We start from the raw sequence: 22,947 nt of genomic DNA, 5'->3' as shown, positions 1-22,947 counted from the left end.
AAATCCCCAGAACTGATAAATTTTGTTTTTTCTCAATTAAATTACAAATTTTATCCTCGTCAATTTCAGAATATCGAACAGCACGAACTTATTAAACTTGGGTGATTAGTTCGTGTCTTTAATATTTTTTTTTTTAAATAGTATAATCACCCCAATAATCGAACGATTAAGAAAAAATAAAATGTTCTGGCTCCCAGAAATTAACCTATTGTGGTTCGAGACATTTTTAATATTTGAAGAGTCCATCAAAAAATAAGAAATGTCAATTTGTAAGATTTTCCAGAAAATGAAAATTTATTCTTCGGTCTAACATCACATTTTCATATTTTCGTAATATTAAAATAAAATATCAATTTATTTTCCACTTAATTCTGATTACATATATGCATACGAGTCAAAAGTGAATATACCGTATACACTTTTCCCAAAAATTCAAAACTTACTATTGTCAGTAAATAATGCTACATTTAATTAATAATAGTATTTAAAATAGTACTTTTATCTTTTGAGTTAGATAACATCTATCGCATTGATAAAATCAGTGTACACTGAAATTCATACACATTTTTAACATTTTAATGATATCAAACAAATTGCACTTCAGCTTGAAAGTATAATTTTGAAAAATATCGGCCTACTGACATTTTACCTTCGCTATAACCGAGAATCATAATTCTATTGTATTATGAAAATAGTTTTGACATCATTAGGTCTCTGAATAAGTCTCTCGGAGCCTCAAGGCTCTGCGAATTATGCTTTAAGTAGAATGGAAATAATTAGAAACATGTGAAAAAGTAGCAAATTACATAAATCGAAATGATTCAACTAAAATTTCATAGGAAATATTTGTATTCGCCTTAAGGTCAGCTATACTAGATAATAGAAATACGTAATCAAAGATCTGAAATTTCGAAAAATGTGTTGCCAATTATAATGCATGCATTTATGAGGTCAATTGTGTGTAATCCAATGTTGTTATTTTGGACAATAATGAAATATATATTTAATATGTAGGTAACATAAAGTTTCTGCTGTGCACGACTCTCACAAGACAATGGAACCGACGCGTAGATCCCCTCGCGTGTCAGTGCTGCCAACATCAACACTACTTCACACTACATTCACTCACCAGACATACAACTAATAAAAATAACCCTACAATTCTATCAGTATGAAAAACAGACGTAGTATCATTTAAAGAAATATTGATGACCTTGCAATCTCGAAAACTATGACCTTGAGAAAAAAATAGATCCCATAGTAATGTTTGTCTCATCAAACCAAAGCATTCGTTCCTTAGACATTTCCTTTTATCGTTAAAAGTAACGAAGACATTGTAATAGAATTACACTAATAATGTATCTCATATGGCAGCTGATTGAAATCGTCTCAACAAATGCTACCATATTATCAATAATAGAATATAAGGTTCCATCTATGAAAAACTATTTACATCATACAATGTTTCCTCTCATAACAAATAATTTTTTGTTAATTTCGATCGCTCACAAAACATTCTACTGTTTTCACTTAAAGAAAAGATCCTGTATGTATACAGTGTATATGACAAAGATTAAGATAATTGCGTGTGTACAATTAAACCAAAGAAGCATGTTTATACAGTGAGTAACATTAATATTCGGACACTATACAATTTTTACCTTATTGTATTGTAATTTTATTCACGACGAAGAAAAAAAATATTGAATCCAAAATTACATTACTACATAAGGTAAAGTTAATAAAAGTATACATTTTAGTTATATAACTACTACCGTTTATTAAATATCGTATTTTAAACAAAACAATGCCTGGTCATAACGTTACAATAATATTCGGACATTTTTAAAAACTGATAGTTTTTACACTAATTTTTGCAAACGAAAACTAATTCGATATCGTGTAAGATATCCTTCTTGACGAATGACCTCTTTTAATCGTTGAGGCATATTGCAAATTGTTTTTTTCAAATATTCTGTAGTAATATTATTCCATTCCACTTTCAGTCGTTCTTTTAACATTTCTTTAGATGTTATTGTAATCGTTCTAATTCCGCGGTCTAGTTCATCCCATAAATTTTCTATATGGTTCAGATCTGGAGACTGAGGTGGCGGTTGTAATAATTTTGGACAATTATACAGCAAATATTCCTGTACAATACGTGCCTTATGCTTGGAGTCATTATCTTAATAATACTTAAATGTATTCTGAATCCCCATTACTATTGCACTTTTACAGTTTTGTCCATTATGTTATCAATAAAAGTTAATTCACACGTTCCAAATGTTGAGATACATCCTCATTACAAGTACATTTCCACCTCCGTGCTTTATAGTCGATTTCGTATTTTTTATTTTTTATTTTTCATTTTTCTTTCGCCGCACCATTCTTCGCCCATCCGATCTAAAAATATTGAATTTACTCTCATCGCTAAAAATAACGTCATTCCACCACGTATCTTCTTTTGAAACAAATTCTATCGCAAAGTTTAATCTTTTCTTTCTACCAGTTTCATTCACATATGGTTCTTTCCAAGCAACTCGTCCATTGTAACCATATCCTTTTAATGCTCTGCGTATTGTTTGGGGGCGCACTTTCTTTCCAGTCTCTTCTAATAATTCGGCAGCTTATTTTGATACACTTAATATAGGATCTTTCTTTATTTCTCTTATAATTTTTCTTTTATCTCGCGTGTCCAAAATTTTTCGTTGACCTCTTTGCGGAATAAATTCTATTCGGTCTTCATACTTGAATCTTTTAATAATATCTTCCACTGTACTTTTACTAATTTTAAGCATTGCTGCAGTTTTCCTATACGATTCACCTTTTGCATTGTGAAAAATGGCATGTTGGCGTATGTTATATGAAATGTTTCTCTTACGTCCCATTATTACCAGTGAACTTAGTGAATATCTAAACACAACTGATTTTCTGAGGCTTGAGGCAGTTTACACAGACTGGAATGTTTGTAAGCATACCTCACAGTCGCATTAAATGTCGCACTAGCTCACGCAAATTGTTACATTCCGAGGTGTCAAAATATTATTGTCATGCTAAAACTGGACATTGTTCTGTTTAAAATAGAATACTTAGTAGACGATAATAATTATATAAATAAAAATTATGCTTTTATTAGCTAGACCCTATACAGTAATGTAATTTAGAATTAATTTTTTTTTTCTTTATCGTGGACAAAATTACTGTGTAGTTATTTTTACTGGTGCAGTTGGTAGTGTTGGAACGGGGAATATGAGGAGGAATCCCGTGGTAGAGTGGCCGTTAATGTGTAATGTCGTTGTTAGGGAACACGTGTAGAAATACCTATGTACATTCATTGTTAAAATAGAAATAAATGTGTTGAAATAATAATGAGTTGTTTAGAATTGTTTAAAATGAACCAAACACAATCCCAACAATTATAATGCGACAAAGTAAAAATTGTTTAGTGTCCGAATATTAAAGTTATTCACTGTATGTGCATTACACTCATGAAACGTGGGTTTAAAAAAAGTTGACGACCGTGAAATATTGATAATTATTAAGTATCAGAGTAAAATGACATTTATAAGTTCACCCCTCTTGTACGTATTGAAACAATCGATACGGTGATGACGAAATTCCGTGACTTATTACTTGTATTTGTCTGTCGGTGAAATCGGGACGATGTCAAAAGCAACGATATAAAAGATCGAAAGGTCAAGTGTACGCTAAAGGTCAAAAGCGTCGATAAAACTCGTTTCGCCCATCCTGACAAGCTGCGTAATCCCGAATTCGGAATTTATGAGAATGAATCTCGGGAGAATACGATACGTCTCTCTGGGTAATAAATTGTTTCGTGTTTCTCTTTCCTTGATACTTCCAGCGTGTAAATTTTATATCAACGAACGTTCATGTACTATCTATCGAAAATACTCACGAACACTTGGGGAATCGTAATTGAATCAGAGTTTCGAGCAGCAATAATATTTTACAGCTTCTGATAGAAGACCTACAAGGCAATTCGTGATATAATAGTGCTTATTAGTTATATAATGATACTTATAGTTTAGCACATTAGCAGAGAACTAAGCGTTTAAACGCAAAAATTAAAAATAATTGAATCGAGAATATTAGAAAATTATACTATTTTATGGAATTAGAAAATATTTGAACCTCTCGGAAATCAAGCTGGTGACTTCCATAAAATAGTAGCAGAACAAAATACAACATACCCTTCAAAGTTCAAAAACTTATAAACTTTTACTTATGTTAGTATCATTAGTGATGTTATAAAGTAACAAGTACACCAAAGAACTGTTGAATATTTCTTTTTTTCATACTAAATTTTGTTAAAATGTTGAAGACAATTCTAGACATAGAGAACGAGCGTGCTAGTTAACGTGTTAATCTATATTTTTATCGAATGTGTAATTTATGAGAGAAATGCGCAGAGAATTAGCATGAGAGAAATCATTGAATATTTTAGTAATAAAATGATTTCGAAAAATATGTAGATTCCTATTTAAAAGGAGCACTTTAATCAATTTTGTGGGACGCGTGCGTAATCAAATCAACGGAAAAATTCCATCACGTTCGTATGTGTATGTAATTTTCTTACTGAAACTAATCTTGCTGTAGCAATGAAACGTGGTCGTCGATTGATTATTCAAATGAGCCGTGAAATCGCAAACGAATGTCTCCGATGCGTACCATGGGGAGATACGTTGAATATCGAGAGAAATGCGCGTCTATAGTTCTCTCCCACTCTTATTGATCAGCGCTACTTGTCGTGCGTGTAAACGTTGAACCTCGACCTTCGAACGATTTTTGCTCTTTACCTTGACCGAAAGAACACATTGGAATAAATTTATCGAGACGATTGTGCCGACTACAATATATAGGGAGCTTATAAAATAAGGGAGAACAGTGATTAACCGAAATGTCGGTAATAAAAAGAAGAAGCTCGTGTTATGTCGTGAATTTGAAAACTTCGTTTGCGCCTGTATTAGGAGCAGCGCCATAATCATGGATTTAATGAAACAGTAAATTGTAATCAATACTTGGCAACGCAGAACGACATCTACATAAAGCTTAAAATTCATTCTTTTTGATTCTCGATTTATTCATTAGAAGATCAATAGTTCTTAATATTAATATTAATTTTGACCATTATACAGGATGTTCGGCCACCCCTGGGAAAAATTTTAATGGGGGATTCTAAAGGCCAAAATAGCCTTTGTTAAAAAGTTATTAACAATTAAATTAAAAAAGTTCCACCCGTGCTGAATTTTTTTCTAGAAAATTCGCAGGATATCGGGGTTATGTCTATTCACCAAAAATAATTGTAATTGATCCCTGCAACCGAAAATAATTTTTTCAGAACGATTTGAAATTTTTTTTTTCGTCGTAAAATTTCACACCTTGTCGAATTTTTTTCTAGAAAATGGGTACGATTTCGAGTGTATGTCTATTAACCAAAAATGATTGTAATTGATCCCTGCAACAGAAAATAATTTTTTCAGAACGATTTGAAATTTTTTATTTCGTCGTAAAATTTCACACCTTGTCGAATTTTTTTCTAGAAAATGGGTACGATTTCGAGTGTATGTCTATTAACCAAAAATGATTGTAATTGATCCCTGCAACTGGAAATAATTTTTCCAGAATGATTCGAAATTTTTTAATTTAATTGTTAATAACTTTTCAACGAAGCCTCCATCAACAAATTGGTATTCTTGATTTTCATCTTATTTTGACCTCTAGAATCCCTCATTAAAATTTTTCCCAGGGGTGGCCGAACACCCTGTATGTGTTTTTTTGATTTTTTTCCATGACGTTTAAAGTCGCATTTTAAGACAGTAATTACAAGTGCATAGTTTGATAAATGTAATTAATTTTTTATTGCACACGTTTTGTAAATGTTTCATTTCACCGAAGTATTCTATCGAGCAATTGTTTATATTGAATGAGAAAAAAATTAACTAACACAATAAAACAATAATTTTATTTTTAAGTTTCTAACTTACACACAGCCAATATCTGTAACATAGTTTTCGACAAACCTTCAACAGAAACATCTACAATATTCTAAGTGATTTTTAATTATTCTTTAATTATTATCCGAGCACTAATGAATCAAACGAACGTATATTAAAATTATCTTACAAATATAAGAATGCTATTAATATACGCTATTTTCAAGATGATATCCGTTTATACTACATCGAAGAAGAAAATATGAATTTATTATTCGAAGTTGACAAACGACGCTTCTAAATGATAAGCAAATTTTAAAAATTATCTAACATTGGCCATTTGCAATACAAATGAAGAACAATTGTTTTTCGTTTTAAAGCATATCAAAAATTATTTAAAAAATGTATCTTGAACAGAGCCATTTAAATAGTTTATCAATAATGTATTATTGATAACATTACCCAACAATTAGAATAAGACACTAGTACTAATAAATTTGCTGTTTTAAAAAGCAGAAAATTATTACCTATCATCAATACTTACAATTTTCATCAATTTTTTTATCATAGGAATTAAACGTTTAAATAAAAATATGCAGGCGACTTATTTGGACATGTTGGAGGAATCGAACCTAGAAAAAGAATTTTTCATTCAATTATATATTTGATCTTATCACAGCTTCTAAATGTGCGTTCCATTTCCGTCCATTACTATACAATCTTAAATAGATAAGAAAAAAATTTTTTTTATTTCAGAACTTTGTAATTAATTTTTTTTATACTTCAAAGTAATTAATCTTGAATAATTTTCTCTCTTTAATCGTAATTCAAAGTTAATAATTCTAATTTCACTCGAAGTTCCCTCTATTTCCTGTATCATTAATTATGCTATTTTCATGCATACTCTTACGTAGAGTAAAAAGTATAGATTTGATTTTATCGTTAATGTTTTTTTATATTATACATGTCTTTCTTTTTCATTTACGTATTAAATTTAATATTCACCTGCTTGTGTTAAGGCTGATTCTGGTCCAAAAATAAATAGACACATATCCAAGTGTTTTTGCCAATGCTCATTATTTACAAAGATATTTACTATTTAATTAATTTTTTTAATGTCTATACAGGATGCTCGGCCAACCCCGGGAAAAATTTTAATGGGAGATTCTAGAAGCCAAAACAAGACGAAAATCAAGAATACCAATTTGTTGATGGAGGCTTCGTTAAAAAGTTATTAACAATTAAATTCAAAAATTTCAAATCGTTCTGGAAAAATTATTTTCGGTTGCGAGTGTCAATTACAATCATTTTTGGTCATTACACATACCCTCGAAATCCTACGCACTTTCGAGAAAAAAATTCCTTACCGAAAATCTAATTAGGTGCCTTTTTTCGACGAAAAAAAAAATTTCAAATCGTTCTGGAAAAATTATTTTCGGTTGCGGGGGTTAATTAAAACAATTTTTGGTGAATAGACATACCCCCGAAATCCTGCGCATTTTCGAGAAAAAAATTCAGTACGGGCGGAACTTTAAACGTTATTAACTTTTTAACAAAGCCTCCATTAACAAATTGGTATTCTTGATTTTCGTCTTATTTTGGCCTCTAGAATTCCCCATTAAAATTTTTCCCAGGGATAGCCGAACACCCTGTATGTACTAGTTTCTTGAATTAATTACGATTAACAGAACTAGTTACGATGATATGGATCAACCACAAATTACGAAGTTCAATTCCGCACACATAAACATTTTTCTCATTTTTTAAATTATATATTTTTTTTCGGACTATTTAAATTTTTTTGAATGCATAATTCGCCGTTGATTGAAATCAAAAGAAACAACTTAATTGTTAATTAATTGAAATGAACGTAACATCAATTATTCGTGTACAAATTTCAGACGTTGAAATTCTGTTCCTTTTAGAGAAACATTTTTGAACTAGTTTGAAAACCACTGTTCTAAACATTGAATCGATACATAATGTCGCGCCACGTTATCGCTGGCTTATCGTTCAGAAGTATTCTTTCCTACGTACCACGCGTAGTGGAAATTAAATGATAATTAGATACAATTATCTGGCGGTCTGTTACAGAAAAGAGACTAATTTGAAAAATGCAAATGATTGTATAGGGGAATAGGAAACTGTAAATCATCGTGAATCCCGGATTCGTAAGCGTAAATGTATAATTTATGGATACGTGTACAACAGTGATTACGTAATAATTAACGTAGTTCAGGGGCGAATATAACATAAGCAATAATTATGCTCGAGATTTCTCGAGTTTTTTTTTAACAAATTTTCATTCTTGTTTCTCGAGAATATAATTTTGAAACATTTCGGGTACCTCAATTCTCGAGAATTCTAGTAAACGTTATGTATAGGTAGATACAATTAATTTTGTGCTGTTATATTGGAATACAATGTTGGTAACACTGTTGTTATATGGTAAGACAATGTTGGTACCACTTGTAAGAGTGTCAATTTTGGCAGCACTGTTACAAACTGTATGTGTATATTTAACACTAGACTACCAAACCAGTCAAAACGACGCATTCGTAATTTCTAATAAAACCTGTAAAAAATTTACTCGACTGAATTTTTGGAAATTTGTCGTAATTTTCTATAAGAGAATGAATAAACACTTATTTCCATTGCATTATACATTTCTTCACGCACCTATCGTTTCAATTTCCTTGATACAAATAAACACACTATAATTCTAGTGTTAAAAAGTACGTTGTGATAAATTGATAACCGAAAAATGTGTCCGAGTCCTGTGTGAAATCCTTCTACATCTACGTATATAAATACCGAGTGCATATTCTAAACTATCATTTAGATACTTATACTTTACAGTAACATTATTAACTCATTTGTATCATACGAAAAAATAAAAAATATGCCCCGATCACCATATTTTGTTTAATTACTAAATTAAATTGTGTGCTTTTGAATATAAATGACAAAATATTGACACAGCAAAAGATGCACCCAATAGAAAAAATACAAAATAAGATAGATTTGATTAAATTTTTATTTACATTTCTACTTAAATATATCTTATCTATAACTAAAACATTTTTTTATTTCCTTTCTAATTTGTTCTTTTAGTCTACGTGTCTATTTTTGAAAACAAGATTGTTGATACGTGACTATTATTTATGAGTGTTTATTTAATAAAACAATGATAGATTCTCCCGTTATGTATTTGTGAAACTCATGTAATGAAAATATGTGACTGCCTTATTATATTCTGTCGATATCAATGAAGTTAAATATTAAACAGAAATAACGTAGTAAATAGGGAGTCTTCCTAAACTTCCTTTCTTTATTTATTAAAATGTTTCAAATTTCAATTATTTGATTTGGGTTAGGTCTGGGTTTTTATTTATTAAAATGTTTCAAATTTCAATTATTTGGTTTCAAACTTTTGCAATATTGTAGGTTAATAACTAAAAACTAGAGATGGAATCTTCAATAACTCACCACTCAAAAATTTCAAGTTCTCGAAATTTGAAACTTTGTGCTAGTTTTATAATTTGGAAATTCTCAATAACTCAAGTAAATAATAATTTGAATAAATAACTCACGAGAGTATTATGACAATAATTGATAATAATCTAATTGAATTTGTGTTTAAACTGTCTTTAAAGTACAATACATATCTACTCAGAGAACAAATCCCTGTTAACACGGCCCTGTTACCGTCACGTGGTTTTGTTTACGTATGCTTTATCTTTGAGTCAAACGCATAATATCGTTCTTTCTCAGCGTTTCTCAACCATCACCTTCCCGTGAGTCTTCATTCGTTATAAGTTGTGCTTAAGTAGTGTTGGAATTCATCATCATTAATTAATTTTGTAGATGTGCTGAAGAAGACTAAACAATTAGCCCAGAATGAAATCCTTCTGCTTGTTTAACACGTTCCGCGCTGGACCAACTTTTAGTGACTTTTTGTTCGCGCCATGTTGTCTAAAGAAACAATTTTACTCATAACGTATGGCTTACGATATTTACCTATAAAAATCATTATTGTTAACGGAAAGGTGTAATGTTTAAGATGTTGGAATTGTGTTGGGTTCAAGCCAGTAGTTCTAAACAACTCATTATTATACTTAAACACATTTATTTCTAATTTTAGATCAAAATATTAGAATAAACATACATATCTCTCCACGTGTTCCCTCACAACGCCATTACACATTACCGGACGCTTTGCCACGGTATTTCCCCCCCAAATCTCCGTTCGAACGCTACCAACTATAATCAGTAAAAATAACTACATAAGATGTACTACAGAACAAAACAAGAATTCTTGTTTTAGCAAACTTGATAATGAATCTTAATATTAATTGTTTAACAAATTATTGTAAGTTTGAGTCGAAAAAAGAAAAAGGATTTGATTTAAATAAAACCTTTTATTTCTGATATAGTTAATATTACTGTCACTGTTATACTTTTATTTGTCCTTGTAAAAATATTTGTAATTATAAAGACGTATTGCGATGTTTCATTGTAAAATATGTTAAGCATAAATGCAGTCTGTCTAAACAGTTATTGCAAGATTTATAAAAGAACGAACTTCTATAACACAATTCCTTTGTGACAGTGTGCCAAACGAAATGACAAAATCTTGAAACTTTTAAAACAATCCCGATTTTCAAAGTTTCTAAAACTTTGAATCAGATTCAATGTGATTTGATTTTTCCGCCATTTTATAGATTCGTAGCGTTCCCAATCCCATTACTAACTGCAATGTACCGTCTCATAGTGCAAGAACAATAGATTTGGATGTCCGCATTGTTTTTTAATTATCACTGTCGATGAATGCAAACGAAAGCGTTCGCTGCGTTTTAATCGCGTAACTCGTTACTCTTAATTAACGGATAATGAAATTTATATCGAAAGAAGGAACGTGAGAACGATCGACTATACACACCGATTTCGAAAGTCACGGAGAATGTCAACGGTGTGTTGCGGTGCGCCTGTAAGCCGGAAGCTCGTGAAATCGACTTTCCGTGTAAACGATTCCGATAGCCAACCAGCGAATTGCTTTCGAGAGTGTTACGTCGTGGCTATCGATTCAACGAAGCGCATCACTCGATAAGATCGAATCTCGGAATTCACTTCGACTGACTTCTGCCCGAGAATTTCCACTGACGTCAAATAAGGCGAAACGTTATTAACGTCTCCGCAGCGTCTAACTCTTTTAACGAACTCTTCTAGAAGCTAGAATTCCAATAATGTGATAAGGCAAAAGCAAAGAGGCTCGCGTACCCCTGGGCGCCATATTAGGCACAGTGTTTGGAATTCCAAACATTTTATATTATAGGACATGTCATTTATTTTCAATATTACTTAAATTACTTAATTTGGTCATCTGGCAAATATACCTTTTTTGAGAATAGGAATTGCCGTACCCTAAAGCCATTAAGCCATTCAACATAATTAATTAGTTTCAAAGGGTAATTTGGGCCCATTTACTTGCCCCTTGGGACCATGGATGCCCACCCCCTTACAACCCTCAGTGGGTGGGATTTGGAGGCTCAGGAGGCCCACAAAGGATGGGCAACTTCTGATTTGTTAATAGAATCTTCTCCTATTTTTGAACACTGTATATAATCAACACAGAATTGGACGAACTCAGTTACAGTCAGAACACTTACGAGTTATTATAGAACAGAGCAAGTTACAAGTTACAAGTTACAAGTGACTGATACATAGAACACTTACAAGTTACAGTCAGAGAAAGTTACAAGTTACAAGTTACAATTACAATAAAACTCAGTTACAAGTTACAAGTTACAAGTGAACAATTACCAGAGTATACAAGAGAATGCAAGTTTGAACAAAGTAGACTTCAAGAGCTTTACGAACCATTGTTAACACGTTTTCTTTGTATATATATTTTGTTAATAAATTTAAGGTGTTTGTAAATAGTTATAGTACTTATCTATTTACTACATGACTCGGCTCCACAAATCTTGTGGGAGCCAACACACAGAGAGTTCTTAATACTGATGGGACTTTGAATCTTATTACAACGTGGATTTGAAACTGATCCGATGTTAAGAAACTCTTGAAAGTCCGGATTGTCTTGAAAGGCTTGATTGTCCTTGGAGGTTTTAAGTCTTGAAAATGTCGATAAGTGTAAGTTTCGAGCGTTGAGTTAATTATTATACATTTTTATGTCTTTTAACACGTTCACTGCCAGATCAAAACCGTATAATATTCTGCACAAGTAAAATTTTGATTTTAGACCATTGTAAGCTACATAACCTAAAATTTGTTTCAGTACTTATTTTCGTAACCTTGTTAAAAAATTCACAATATAAAATTCATAAATTCTATTCAAATTTATTTCCCCTAACGTCTTAACTTGAGAATTAACTTTTCTAGTATCATAATAGTAAATCATGTCACTCATATATGGATGACGTGGCAGTGAAAGTGTTAACAGAAATGAAATCTTTTTCCCCGAATATGATTCTGTGGCGCGCATGTGTCCGCACGATGGCGCTTTACGTTCCAATACTGGTCGACTGTAGGGGAACCCCCCAAGTGAAGCTCGCCAGGCGGTCGCTGGTAATTCTCGTGCTTATTGTATTACTATCAGACTACGATTTCGAAACAGTTTTATAAAACATCTCTTCTTCGCTACCCCTGTAATTTCGCTCTATGGTTTATTAGACCCGAATAAATTACATTTTATATTATTATCGGACCACAGATTCTACTAAGAACGTTCCAAGGACACGGTAGAATACCTTTTTCTAAATGCAACTCTTTTGCCATAATTGCCACGTGCTTAATGCAACTGTACACATCATTTGTTTAATACTCCAGGACTTTGGAAAAATGATTAAAAGATTCAATTGACCATCGTAATTTATTAAAGAACTACACTTTCTTTTTAATTCAGGTAAAACTTCTTTGCGAAAATAAACGTAATTATCCACTAATTTTTGGTTTACAGTTAATTGCATGCGATTTAATGCCTTTACTATGGATTCACGCGATGGCAAATGTATGGAATTTATTGGTGACTGGTTCAAAATACGAAGCAATTGATTTAATGACTCGGTAGACGTTGATTTATTACATTTTACCGCAGTTTCATGCATACCATCATCGAAATCAACATCATTATCATCTGAAATCTGAAATGGCGCAAAAGTACTGTTAGAAGCTTCAAGTTACGGTTCTGTAAGAGTATTCAGAATTTCCGACGTATTAAGCAAACGACTACGCCTTAACTGGCAAATATACTCATCGAACTCGAAACTTCCTTCGCAATGCTTCCGTAACACGTCTAGTATCCTTGCAATGCTTAGAGTGAATCGGGATCGAGAAAGGATTGCAGTAGCCCGTTCGCACCATTTTATTTTCCACGCAGAAATAAACACCTGTACAAATATCGATTGTAATCACAATCACACTGTAGCTTTAACAATTTTCTAAATTTTGAAACATCCTTTCAGATACGTTTCAAATGTATGATTCTATAATTTAAAAATATTATACATTAATGGCCAAAACGTTTAAAACAAAATAGTTGTAAAATTACCATAAATGTTTATAAAAAAATTAAGATCAACCAAAAATAATAAGAGCTTCATGTTACGTGTATTGTATTTAATTAAAATATTGATTACTTGCAGGTTCGATGATGGCCACGATGGGTTCCTCGATTTGTCCGAGCTGAAACGCATGATGGAAGTTTTAGAAGCACCGCAGACTCACCTCGGTTTGAAAGCAATGATACAGGAAGTTGACGAGGATGGCGATGGACGCATCTCCTTCCGCGAGGTTAGCGATTTTGTGTGTTAATTATCGTTAATTATCGAAAAACTTCAATGAACTCACGAGACTGCTGACCATTTTTTCTTCCTCCACAATGAAATGTGCAATAAAAAGCAGGAAATAATTTTGTTCATACAACGATTTTATATTAACGGAAATTGATATGCACCGTGATGACTACTTTCGTTGGCTCATTGTAGTTTCACTGGACGAGCAGAATTCAACAGCGCACTTGTCCCGTTTCATTTCACTTCCTGCGTAACAATTGTTTTATTATTTGAACTTTAAATATAATCGATCCATTTAATATGGGATCAACTTAAAAACCACTAGTAAATAATATGAATTACATTTATGACATTTAATATGTCATATATAAATTTAATAAATGTACATTTTGTCATATACAATAATTATTTACTTACATTCTGAAGTATTAATACGTGAATTTTTCCTTTTACTTATACTTTATCGAGTATTTTTGCCCTTTCTAGATAAAGTATACAGAGTGTTCGGCTACCCCTGGGAAAAATTTTAATGGTGGATTCTAGAGGCCAAAATAAGACGAAAATCAAGAATACCAATTTGTTGATGGAGGTTTTGTTAAAAAGTTATTAACGTTTAAATTTCCAGACGTACTGAATTTTTTTCTCGAAAATGCGCAGGAATCGGGGGTATGTCTCATTCTCCAAAAATGATTGTAATTGACCCCTGCAACTGAAAATAATTTTTCCAGAACGATTTGAAATTTTTTTTTTCCGTCGAAAAATTTCACACCTCGAATTTTTTTCTAGAAAGCGAGTAGAATTTCGAGGGTATGTCTATTCACCAAAAATGATTGTAATTAACTCCCGCAACCGAAAATAATTTTTCCAGAACGATTTGAAATTTTTGAATTTAATTGTTAATAACTTTTTAACGAAGCCTCAATCAACAAATTGGTATTCTTGATTTTCATCTTATTTTGGCCTCTAGAATCCCCCATTAAAATTTTTACCAGGGGTGGCCGAACACCCTGTATGTAATTCTTGCATTAAGAATTGTTATTACAAATTAGTAGGAAGTAAATTGTTTGTGTAAAAAAATATGCATAAAATAAATATTTATTTCTATTAATCAGAATGTAACTTTCTTTGCATCACGTTTGATCTCTTCAGAAATGAATTGCTTTTTTATAAAAAAAAGTTAAAATTCTGTCTAATATTGAGCCATGACATCTAACAATCTTATGATAATGCTATCTTACTGAACCTTAGGAAAAGTACATTCTAAACATTTACAATTTTTGTGGTTACTATCAGTGGCAGATTCTTTGGATCTGGATAAGAAAAAAATGTTATGTTAAGATATGTCGTTTAAAACTTTATTCAAAAGTTATGATACAAATATTAAATAGTAATACCGCGATGCAATGTGAGAATATACCAACACTATTTACATTCAATCTGTCTTCATCTAAGCTAGTAAATTTTTATTATTTGATATTTTTTAAAGTTTTTCAAATTTTTGTTAGCATTTCAAAGTCCAATAACTTACAAATACAGTAATAATTCTTAAAATGAACCACAGACGTGATTCGCAAGTTGAACATTTCTATCTTTCCCAACTGAGGGATCCCCCTTGGAGCCAGTGAAGCGTGAAAGATAACATTTAAAAAACGATACGAGCTGGAATGCCGGTGACGATTTGTATAAAAGACAATGCTTTTTTCTCATTCGCTCTCACTTGCTGTCTTTTTCTTCGGTTGTCGACTGCGGCCGCCGGCGAAAGATAAAGGCGACTCCAAGGCTCAACGATGTCGCTCACTGTGTATAAATCTCTGCTTGTGTTGAATTTCGCCTCTGCTGTTAGAAAGATAAATATGCTAAACCCGGATCGATATTCGTCTTAAGAACCATTACTGCAGTACCTATTAGCGAAAACTACGTTCATAATGTTCGGACTTAACCCTTTGACTACGGACGATTTTGTTGCAAGCACAAGTTGTGTGCGGAAGACTTTTTCACGCCTTGAGCAATACACAGGTTGAACGCCCATAAGCGTTTAACACACACAGTCAATTGACTGAGTAGTCTTTTAGCTTTTATTAACTTTTAGCAGTCAAAGAATTAAAAGTAAATATAGCTTAGCCAGAAACTACTTTTGGAGAAGAAATCGAAGTAAATAAAACCATTTTCGTGAATGCACGCGAAGTTAATTGAATTTTTGTTTAAATTGTAAAGATGTCTAGATAATATTTCTTAAAAAATTGCCGTTTCGTCATAGATCGGTGAACTTTTTGCTAAAACAAAAGGACCGTTGCTGAAGAACGATTAAAATGTTTTATTTTTGTCTTATCGACTGCGACGTTTGGTACATGAACGCACGTGCGATGTATCTTTCGTAAAAATAGTCTGCCCCCTGGGGTGCTTAGCGTGAACTCGTACGCAAGCTGACGATAGCCAGTGTTTACTTTCCATGTGTGCACCTTCGTAGAGGTCAATGGTGTTCTATTTTAGTGAGGCACGCCATAAAAGTTCCTCAAGTAGTTTTTAAACATGTTCTGAAAAATATGAAGTAAGTTTTTGATGGTTTATGACACACATCAGATAAAAAATAGCAGCTGTATTTACGTGCGTATGGAAACTTTGAAGGGTTAAGAAATTTGATCGCACGAAGTGCTTACATACATATTTGCATTAGCGCCATAAGAAACTTTCGCTGGGAATGCGATGTTTGTCCATTGTTGAAGAAAAGATAAATCGCGGATGCAAAGACACGCATATACACCGAAAGAAAGTCCACAGGGCTTGATGCAAATGCATGGCCGTGCGTTCCTACGTGACTTTTCGTGGTTCGCGAACAAAGCGTTCGATCTGCATGCATGCGATCGGTCGTCTGTTCACAGATTACCGTGATTCATCGCTGAGCTTGGTATAGTGACCAATACTCACCTTCCTCTTTAGTCATCCTATCATTACTTTAGATCAGTAATAGCAAATCGTTTGCTATCTGCACAAAAGTAATCACTACCTAATATTTGCCTAATCGATTCATGATACGAATTCCGAAGAATTTAAGTTTCATACATGTACTAATATGAATTCCAAAAAATGTTAATAGATTTCCTAAGAAATTCGACGAGATTCTAAATACTCTTATATCCGACGAAATGGACAAAAAAAACTAAACGCACGAAAACATGTTTCGCTTCTAAGAATAATTGATTATAACCTATTATACTGAAAATATAAAATTTATTTCTTTTGTGATTTCTGGTACGAATTGGTTTCAGCAATGAAAAGAACTAAATTTCTTATAATTTTAATTAATTTTTGTCAATTTTATGAAATACCTTTGAAACATGTATTAGAATATCTGAATAGGTTCTATAAAAGGTCAAAATGTTATGTTTCGCTTTCTAATAACAAAGAATTGTTCATCAAAATAAAATCACTAAACTTTATTTATACAATATTGGTTCAATTATAACAACAAGGGAGTTTTAAAACGTTATTATAGGCTCGTTCCGAGTTCAGTATAAAAATACAGTGCGCGAGAATGAAAACATGAACTTCTACAGAAGCGTATTGGCAGAATGTGAATCCCCAAATATGTAGATACAATAAAATTTATATGAGTATAAATATAAGTGCACGTATATAAAAAAAATACTATTATTAGTTCCTTTTAAAGCATTTGCAATAATGTTTTAATAGGAAACATGTCTAATTTTTTAATTGTTTATCATATTATGACCCACTATGTGATGGATATCACAACTACAATAGCTACACTCCTAACCAGAACACGTCAGCCAATGAAAGCTTAATCACGTGACAGTCTGTTGACATTTCTTCTATCTTTGTTTTCAACGGGCAGTAGATTATATTGTTTTTTCTATTGCTTCTTAACGATTGTTTATTTTCAGGTTAACTAATCGATTTATTAATATGAAAGCTTTTTCTATAAATTGAATATAAAAATTATTTACAACGTAGTAATCTAATTTTAACGTTAATACAATTCTAATTGACTAATTATTTTCATACAGTAGATTAGTTGTGAATATCGCTTCTAAGATGTTAAATTCGCACAATCTGAAATCATATACAGGGTGTTCGGGCACCCATGGGCAAAATTTTAATGGGAGATTCTAGAGGCCAAAATAAGACGAAAATCAAGAATATCAATTTCTCGATTAAGGTTTCGTTAAAAAGTTATTAAAAATTTTCAACTCATTCCGAAAAAAATATTTTTAGTTGCGAGGATCACTTACAATCATTTTTGGTCAGCAGACATACCCTCGAAATCCTAACCATTTTCGAGAGAAAAATTCCTTACCGAAAATGCCACTCTGGACCAGAAATGTCACTCCAAAGTTTCTTGCGTATATTTAAAATGTCATAACTTCTGAACGGATTGGAAGATTTTAATGTTTCAAACGACAAACAAAGCGTATTTTGGTGAAGAATATGTAGGAATTCTAACAATATTGAAAAAGTTGTTCCTTGACCCCGTAAAATTAGAAAAACCCCATAAAAATGGTCCAATTTTCAAACAGCCATAACTTCTACAATAGTAAATATATTTCAATGAAACTTTTTTCTGAAGTAGAGCTCATGGGTACATACAAAAAAGTATTAGACAACTTTTCTATAGAGCGTCAAACAAAATTATTAAAAATGAAAAACGAATTTTTAAGAAAAATTGACAAGGGGGGTAGGTGCTTGGCGAAAAAAAAATTTCGAATCGCTCTGGAAAAATTATGTTCGATTGCGGGGCTCAATTACAATCATTTTTGGTGAATAGACATACTCCCAAAATCTTATGCACTTTCGAGAAAAAAATTCAGTAAGTGGACAAATTTTTCGGTGAAAAAAAAAATTTCAAATCGTTCTAAAAAAATTATTTTCGATTGCGGGGGTCAATTACAACCATTATTGGTGAATAGACATACCCTCAAAATCCTGCGCATTTTCGAGAAAAAAATGCAGTACGAGCGGAATTTTAAACGTTAATAACCTTTTAACGAAACCTCCATCAACAAATTGATATTCTTGATTTTTGTCTTATTTTGGCCTCTAGTATCTCCCATTAAAATTTTTCCCAGGGATGGCCGAACACCCTGTATAAAACTTAAGTGTATAATAGTTATACTACTTTGGTTACATTTAATTTATACTTATTTCCTTTATCTGTCCACTTAATTCTGTCCGCAACTGTATGTATGGTTTCAAATGTTTAATAAAAAAAAAAAATAATTACCGACGTAGCTACCAAACAGAAAGTGAAAAGCGGTTGGCAGTCTCAAGATGCAATTGAACAGACCCGTAAGACTTAATCATTTGATGTTATCTGTTAACATGTGTGGTTTGTGGCCTGTTACAGTTTCTACTGATCTACCGCAAGGCACGTGCTGGTGAATTAGAGCAGGATTCTGGTTTGGGCCAGCTAGCCCGTCTTACAGAAGTAGACGTAGACGAGGTGGGAGTGACAGGGGCCAAACACTTCTTCGAGGCCAAGGTATAAATAGTTTTGTAAAACTGAAATTTCGCTAAGTCGCGAAAACCAGTTCTGGCACCAAAATTTTACATACGAACTACGCGTGTAATTCAAAACACGATCGTCGTTTGTCAAAAACGATGAAATAATCATCTCTTGACCAAAATATCTACCGATACAAAGTGTGTATTCCTCCGTAAGACATCGATGACTCATTGTATGATAGACATTTGAAGTATACATGATAATAGTGAAAACCACTCTTAAAAGTCAAATATCAAGACAGTCGAAAGGAACGTCCTTCGTGAATCACCGATGATACGCGATAGAATAATTATTTGCTTATTGTCTAAAGCTGTTCGTTTCGTTTCTACTCGTGCTAAACATGCTTTGTACCTTTCTACGGTTAATCTCGTTTTTTCTTCCGCGGCAACCTTCGTTTCTTTGATCATACTATTCAACTACATTAACAAGCTTACGTTAGGCTCTCAAACACAGAAGATGCAATACGTTTTGTATGTTACGTATATTAGTCTTGCTTACTTTTTCGTCGCTCTCTACGACTGTTCTTTTCAGTCTGTCCTCATATTCGCCAATTTCCTCAGTCAAATGACTAATGAAAGCATTGAGCTCGGTTTCATCATGTTCCAACGAACTGATTTCGCGTCTGTGCCTTTCAGACAATTCGTCGAAGTACATTATAAGTTCGTCCATTTTCAAAAAAAATGAAAACTTCTATTTTGGAATGAAAAATATCAACTAGATTGAAAAAAAGATCCTTCGTGAAAACATTGATCTTTAAATATTTGCATTGCCCGTACCGATAGGAAAAATCGTTCTTGATAGTAAAACTAATAAAAATCTTCCGTGAATCACCGATGATACACGATAGAATAATCATTTGCTTTACACACGATAACAATGGAAACTTCTATTTTGGTAACAAAAATATCAACTAGACCCAAGAAAAGATCCTTCGCGAAAACATTGATTTTAAACGCAAAAATATCGACCGAAAAAAAAATTCTCTTCGTATGATAAATATTTGCGTTGCACGTACCGATGGGAAAAATCGTTCTTGATAGTAAAACTTGTTAAGCCGTTCATAATCTCGCGGCAATAAGCACTCGGCCAAATGGCGCCACCTATAATAAGGTTAAAGATTGTGCGGGGATTCCCGTGGCATTTGTTCGTGTAAATTCTTACATTAAACTATGTAATACTCAACCTCTTCAGGGACGATTTTTTTTTTTGTCTATTTATTATTGACAGTAACTATAATTATAAAAAAAAACTAAATGTTCGCATATGTGGCCAAGGGCGTGAAGAGGTTAAGGAATAATTAAGGTGGTTGTGTTCAACATTTTAACATTGTCTATATATATTTATTTAATCAGTTCCTACACAAGGGGATCTGATATTATTCAACAAAAGTGTTGGTTAGTAAAAACAGTTAAGGAAATATTTATTAAGTGCTCGATCTAATACACGCCACAAATATAGAACAGCTCGTTGGAGACTCGACATGTAACACGTACTGTTGGATAAACAGTTGTTAAAAACAGTAAAAGGAACAGACGAGGTTAAACCCTTTACGAATACGAGTAAGCACCGGCAAGGCGCGTTCGCAAAATGTCCGTGCAATCGTCGTGTGAACACACCCAATTGCTCACAAAAACTAATAAAAATCTTCCGCGAATCACCGGTGATACACGATAGAATAATCATTTGCTTTACACACGATAACAATGGAAACTTCTATTATGGAATCAAAAATATCAACTAGATCCAAAAAAAGATCCTTCGTGAACACATTGATTTTAAACGCAAAAATATTGATTGCAAAAAAAATCTCTTGGTATGATAAATATTTGCGTTGCCCGTAGCGATAGCAAAAATCGTTCTCGATAGTAAAACTAATAAAAATCTCCCGTGAATCACCGATGATACAAGATAGAATAATCATTTGCTTTACACACGATAACAATGGAAACTTCGATTTTGGAATCAAAAATATCAACTAGATCCAAAAAAAGATCCTTGAGAAACATTGATTTTTAACGGAAAAATATCAACTGAAAAAAAGATCCTCATGGTATGATGAATACTTGTGTTGCCCGTACCGATAGCAAAAATCGTCCTCGATAGTAGAACTAATAAAAATCTTCCGTGAATCACTGATAACCCACGCAGCATGAAATGCTGTAATGGTATAACGAACGAGTGAAACTATGAATGACTTTATTCTAGTATCCGTGTGCATAGCGGATTCAGGATTCGCGAAAGCGTATCCGTGCCAATTAATGTTTCCTGTGCATCAATTTCGTTTTTACAGATCGAGCAGCTACGTAAAACGAGCAAGTTCGAAGACGAAATTCGAATGGAGCAGGAGGAACGAAAACGAGAAGAGGAAGAAAAAGCGGCGAGGCGAGCACAATTTAGGCAGAAAGCGGCATTGTTTGGCAATTAAGAGGGAAAACCGTGAATCGAAAGTGCCCGAGCCTCGCTATGCCTTAATGGAATCACAAACAATTGCCTTGATTCAATTTACTGATTTCACATAGGATTTATCGATCTGAACGTTCCGTAGATTTAACTCGAATCGTTATTCTGCGTCGTTGAATCGTTAATTTTGATAAAACAAAAAAAGAAGTAATGCGTTTTTATTCATAAGACATTTTATCGCATTGGTACAGCGCGTTAACCACTTGCCCTGGAATTGATTCGCAGATAACCAAACCATTCATATTAATTCGAAACGAGCCATGACTTGAAATCAGAAAAACATGAAATAAATTATTTTTATATCAATTCTAGACAGACGTGTACAATAAATCTGTTCATTAACAATTTTATACAGGATGATAAACTTAAAAGCGACGTGAAATACGGACAAAATAGAGTGAGATATCTCTTGCATTTTCAGTTTTATTGCTTTTTTGTTTTTAGCTTTTGCAAATGAAATACTTTTAAGAAATGTCTTGAATCATAATATCAGTGACATGACATACATATAATGGCATTTGGAAATTATTTTATTAATTGGTACTGTTTTATATACAGGGCGTTCAACCACCCCTTGGAAAATTTTAATGGGGGATTCTAGAAGCCAAAATAAGACGAAAATCAAGAATACCAATTTGTTGATGGAGGTTTTGTTAAAAAGTTATTAACGTTTAAAGTTCCGCCCGTACTGAATTTTTTTCTCGAAAATGCGCAGGATTTCGGGGGTATGTCTATTCACCAAAAATGATTGTAATTGGCCCCCACAACTGATAATAATTTTTTCGGAATGATTTGAAATTTTTGTTATTCGCCGAAAAATTTAGGCTTCTACTCGAATTTTTTTCTTGAAAGTGCGTAGAATTTTGGCGATATGTCTATTCACCAAAAATAATTGTAATCGACCCCCGCAACTAAAAATAATTTTTTCATAATGATTTGAAATTTTTTAATAACTTTTTAACGAAGCCTCACAATCAGTCAAGAAATTAATATTCTTGATTTTTGTCTTATTTTGGCCTCTAGAATTTCTCATTAAAATTTTTCCCAGGGATGACCGAACACCCTGTATATTATGTTAAATGGGTAAGAAACTGAGAAAACTTTACAATAAATGCACGCAATTCTGTGCAAGATTGTAACGCATCGCTCGTTCACTACACGACGTATCGTCCTTCCACGAGAATAAGGCACAGCGTGT

General features: G+C 32.6%; 1 protein-coding gene across 1 annotated transcript in view; it reads left to right on the top strand.

Annotated features, from left to right (window-relative positions):
* The window catches only part of LOC122400681 (EF-hand domain-containing protein D2 homolog), a 75,642-nt gene extending 53,757 nt beyond the window's left edge, over positions 1 to 21,885 (top strand). The window contains exons 2-4 of the mRNA XM_043402265.1: positions 13,619 to 13,766; positions 19,131 to 19,265; positions 21,580 to 21,885. Coding sequence (XP_043258200.1) covers positions 13,619 to 13,766; positions 19,131 to 19,265; positions 21,580 to 21,714 — 418 coding nt within the window. The 3' untranslated portion in view covers positions 21,715 to 21,885. The remainder of the gene's footprint in view (positions 1 to 13,618; positions 13,767 to 19,130; positions 19,266 to 21,579) is intronic.
* Positions 21,886 to 22,947: the final 1,062 nt, after the last annotated feature.

This window comes from Colletes gigas, unplaced genomic scaffold (genome assembly GCF_013123115.1).
Source record: "Colletes gigas isolate AHSC1104 unplaced genomic scaffold, ASM1312311v1 Colletes_gigas_Sc00019, whole genome shotgun sequence".
NCBI classification, from domain to species: Eukaryota; Metazoa; Arthropoda; class Insecta; order Hymenoptera; family Colletidae; genus Colletes; species Colletes gigas.
The sequence above is the reverse complement of the archived record's forward strand: the minus strand, read 5'-3'. Positions and strand labels throughout refer to the sequence as shown.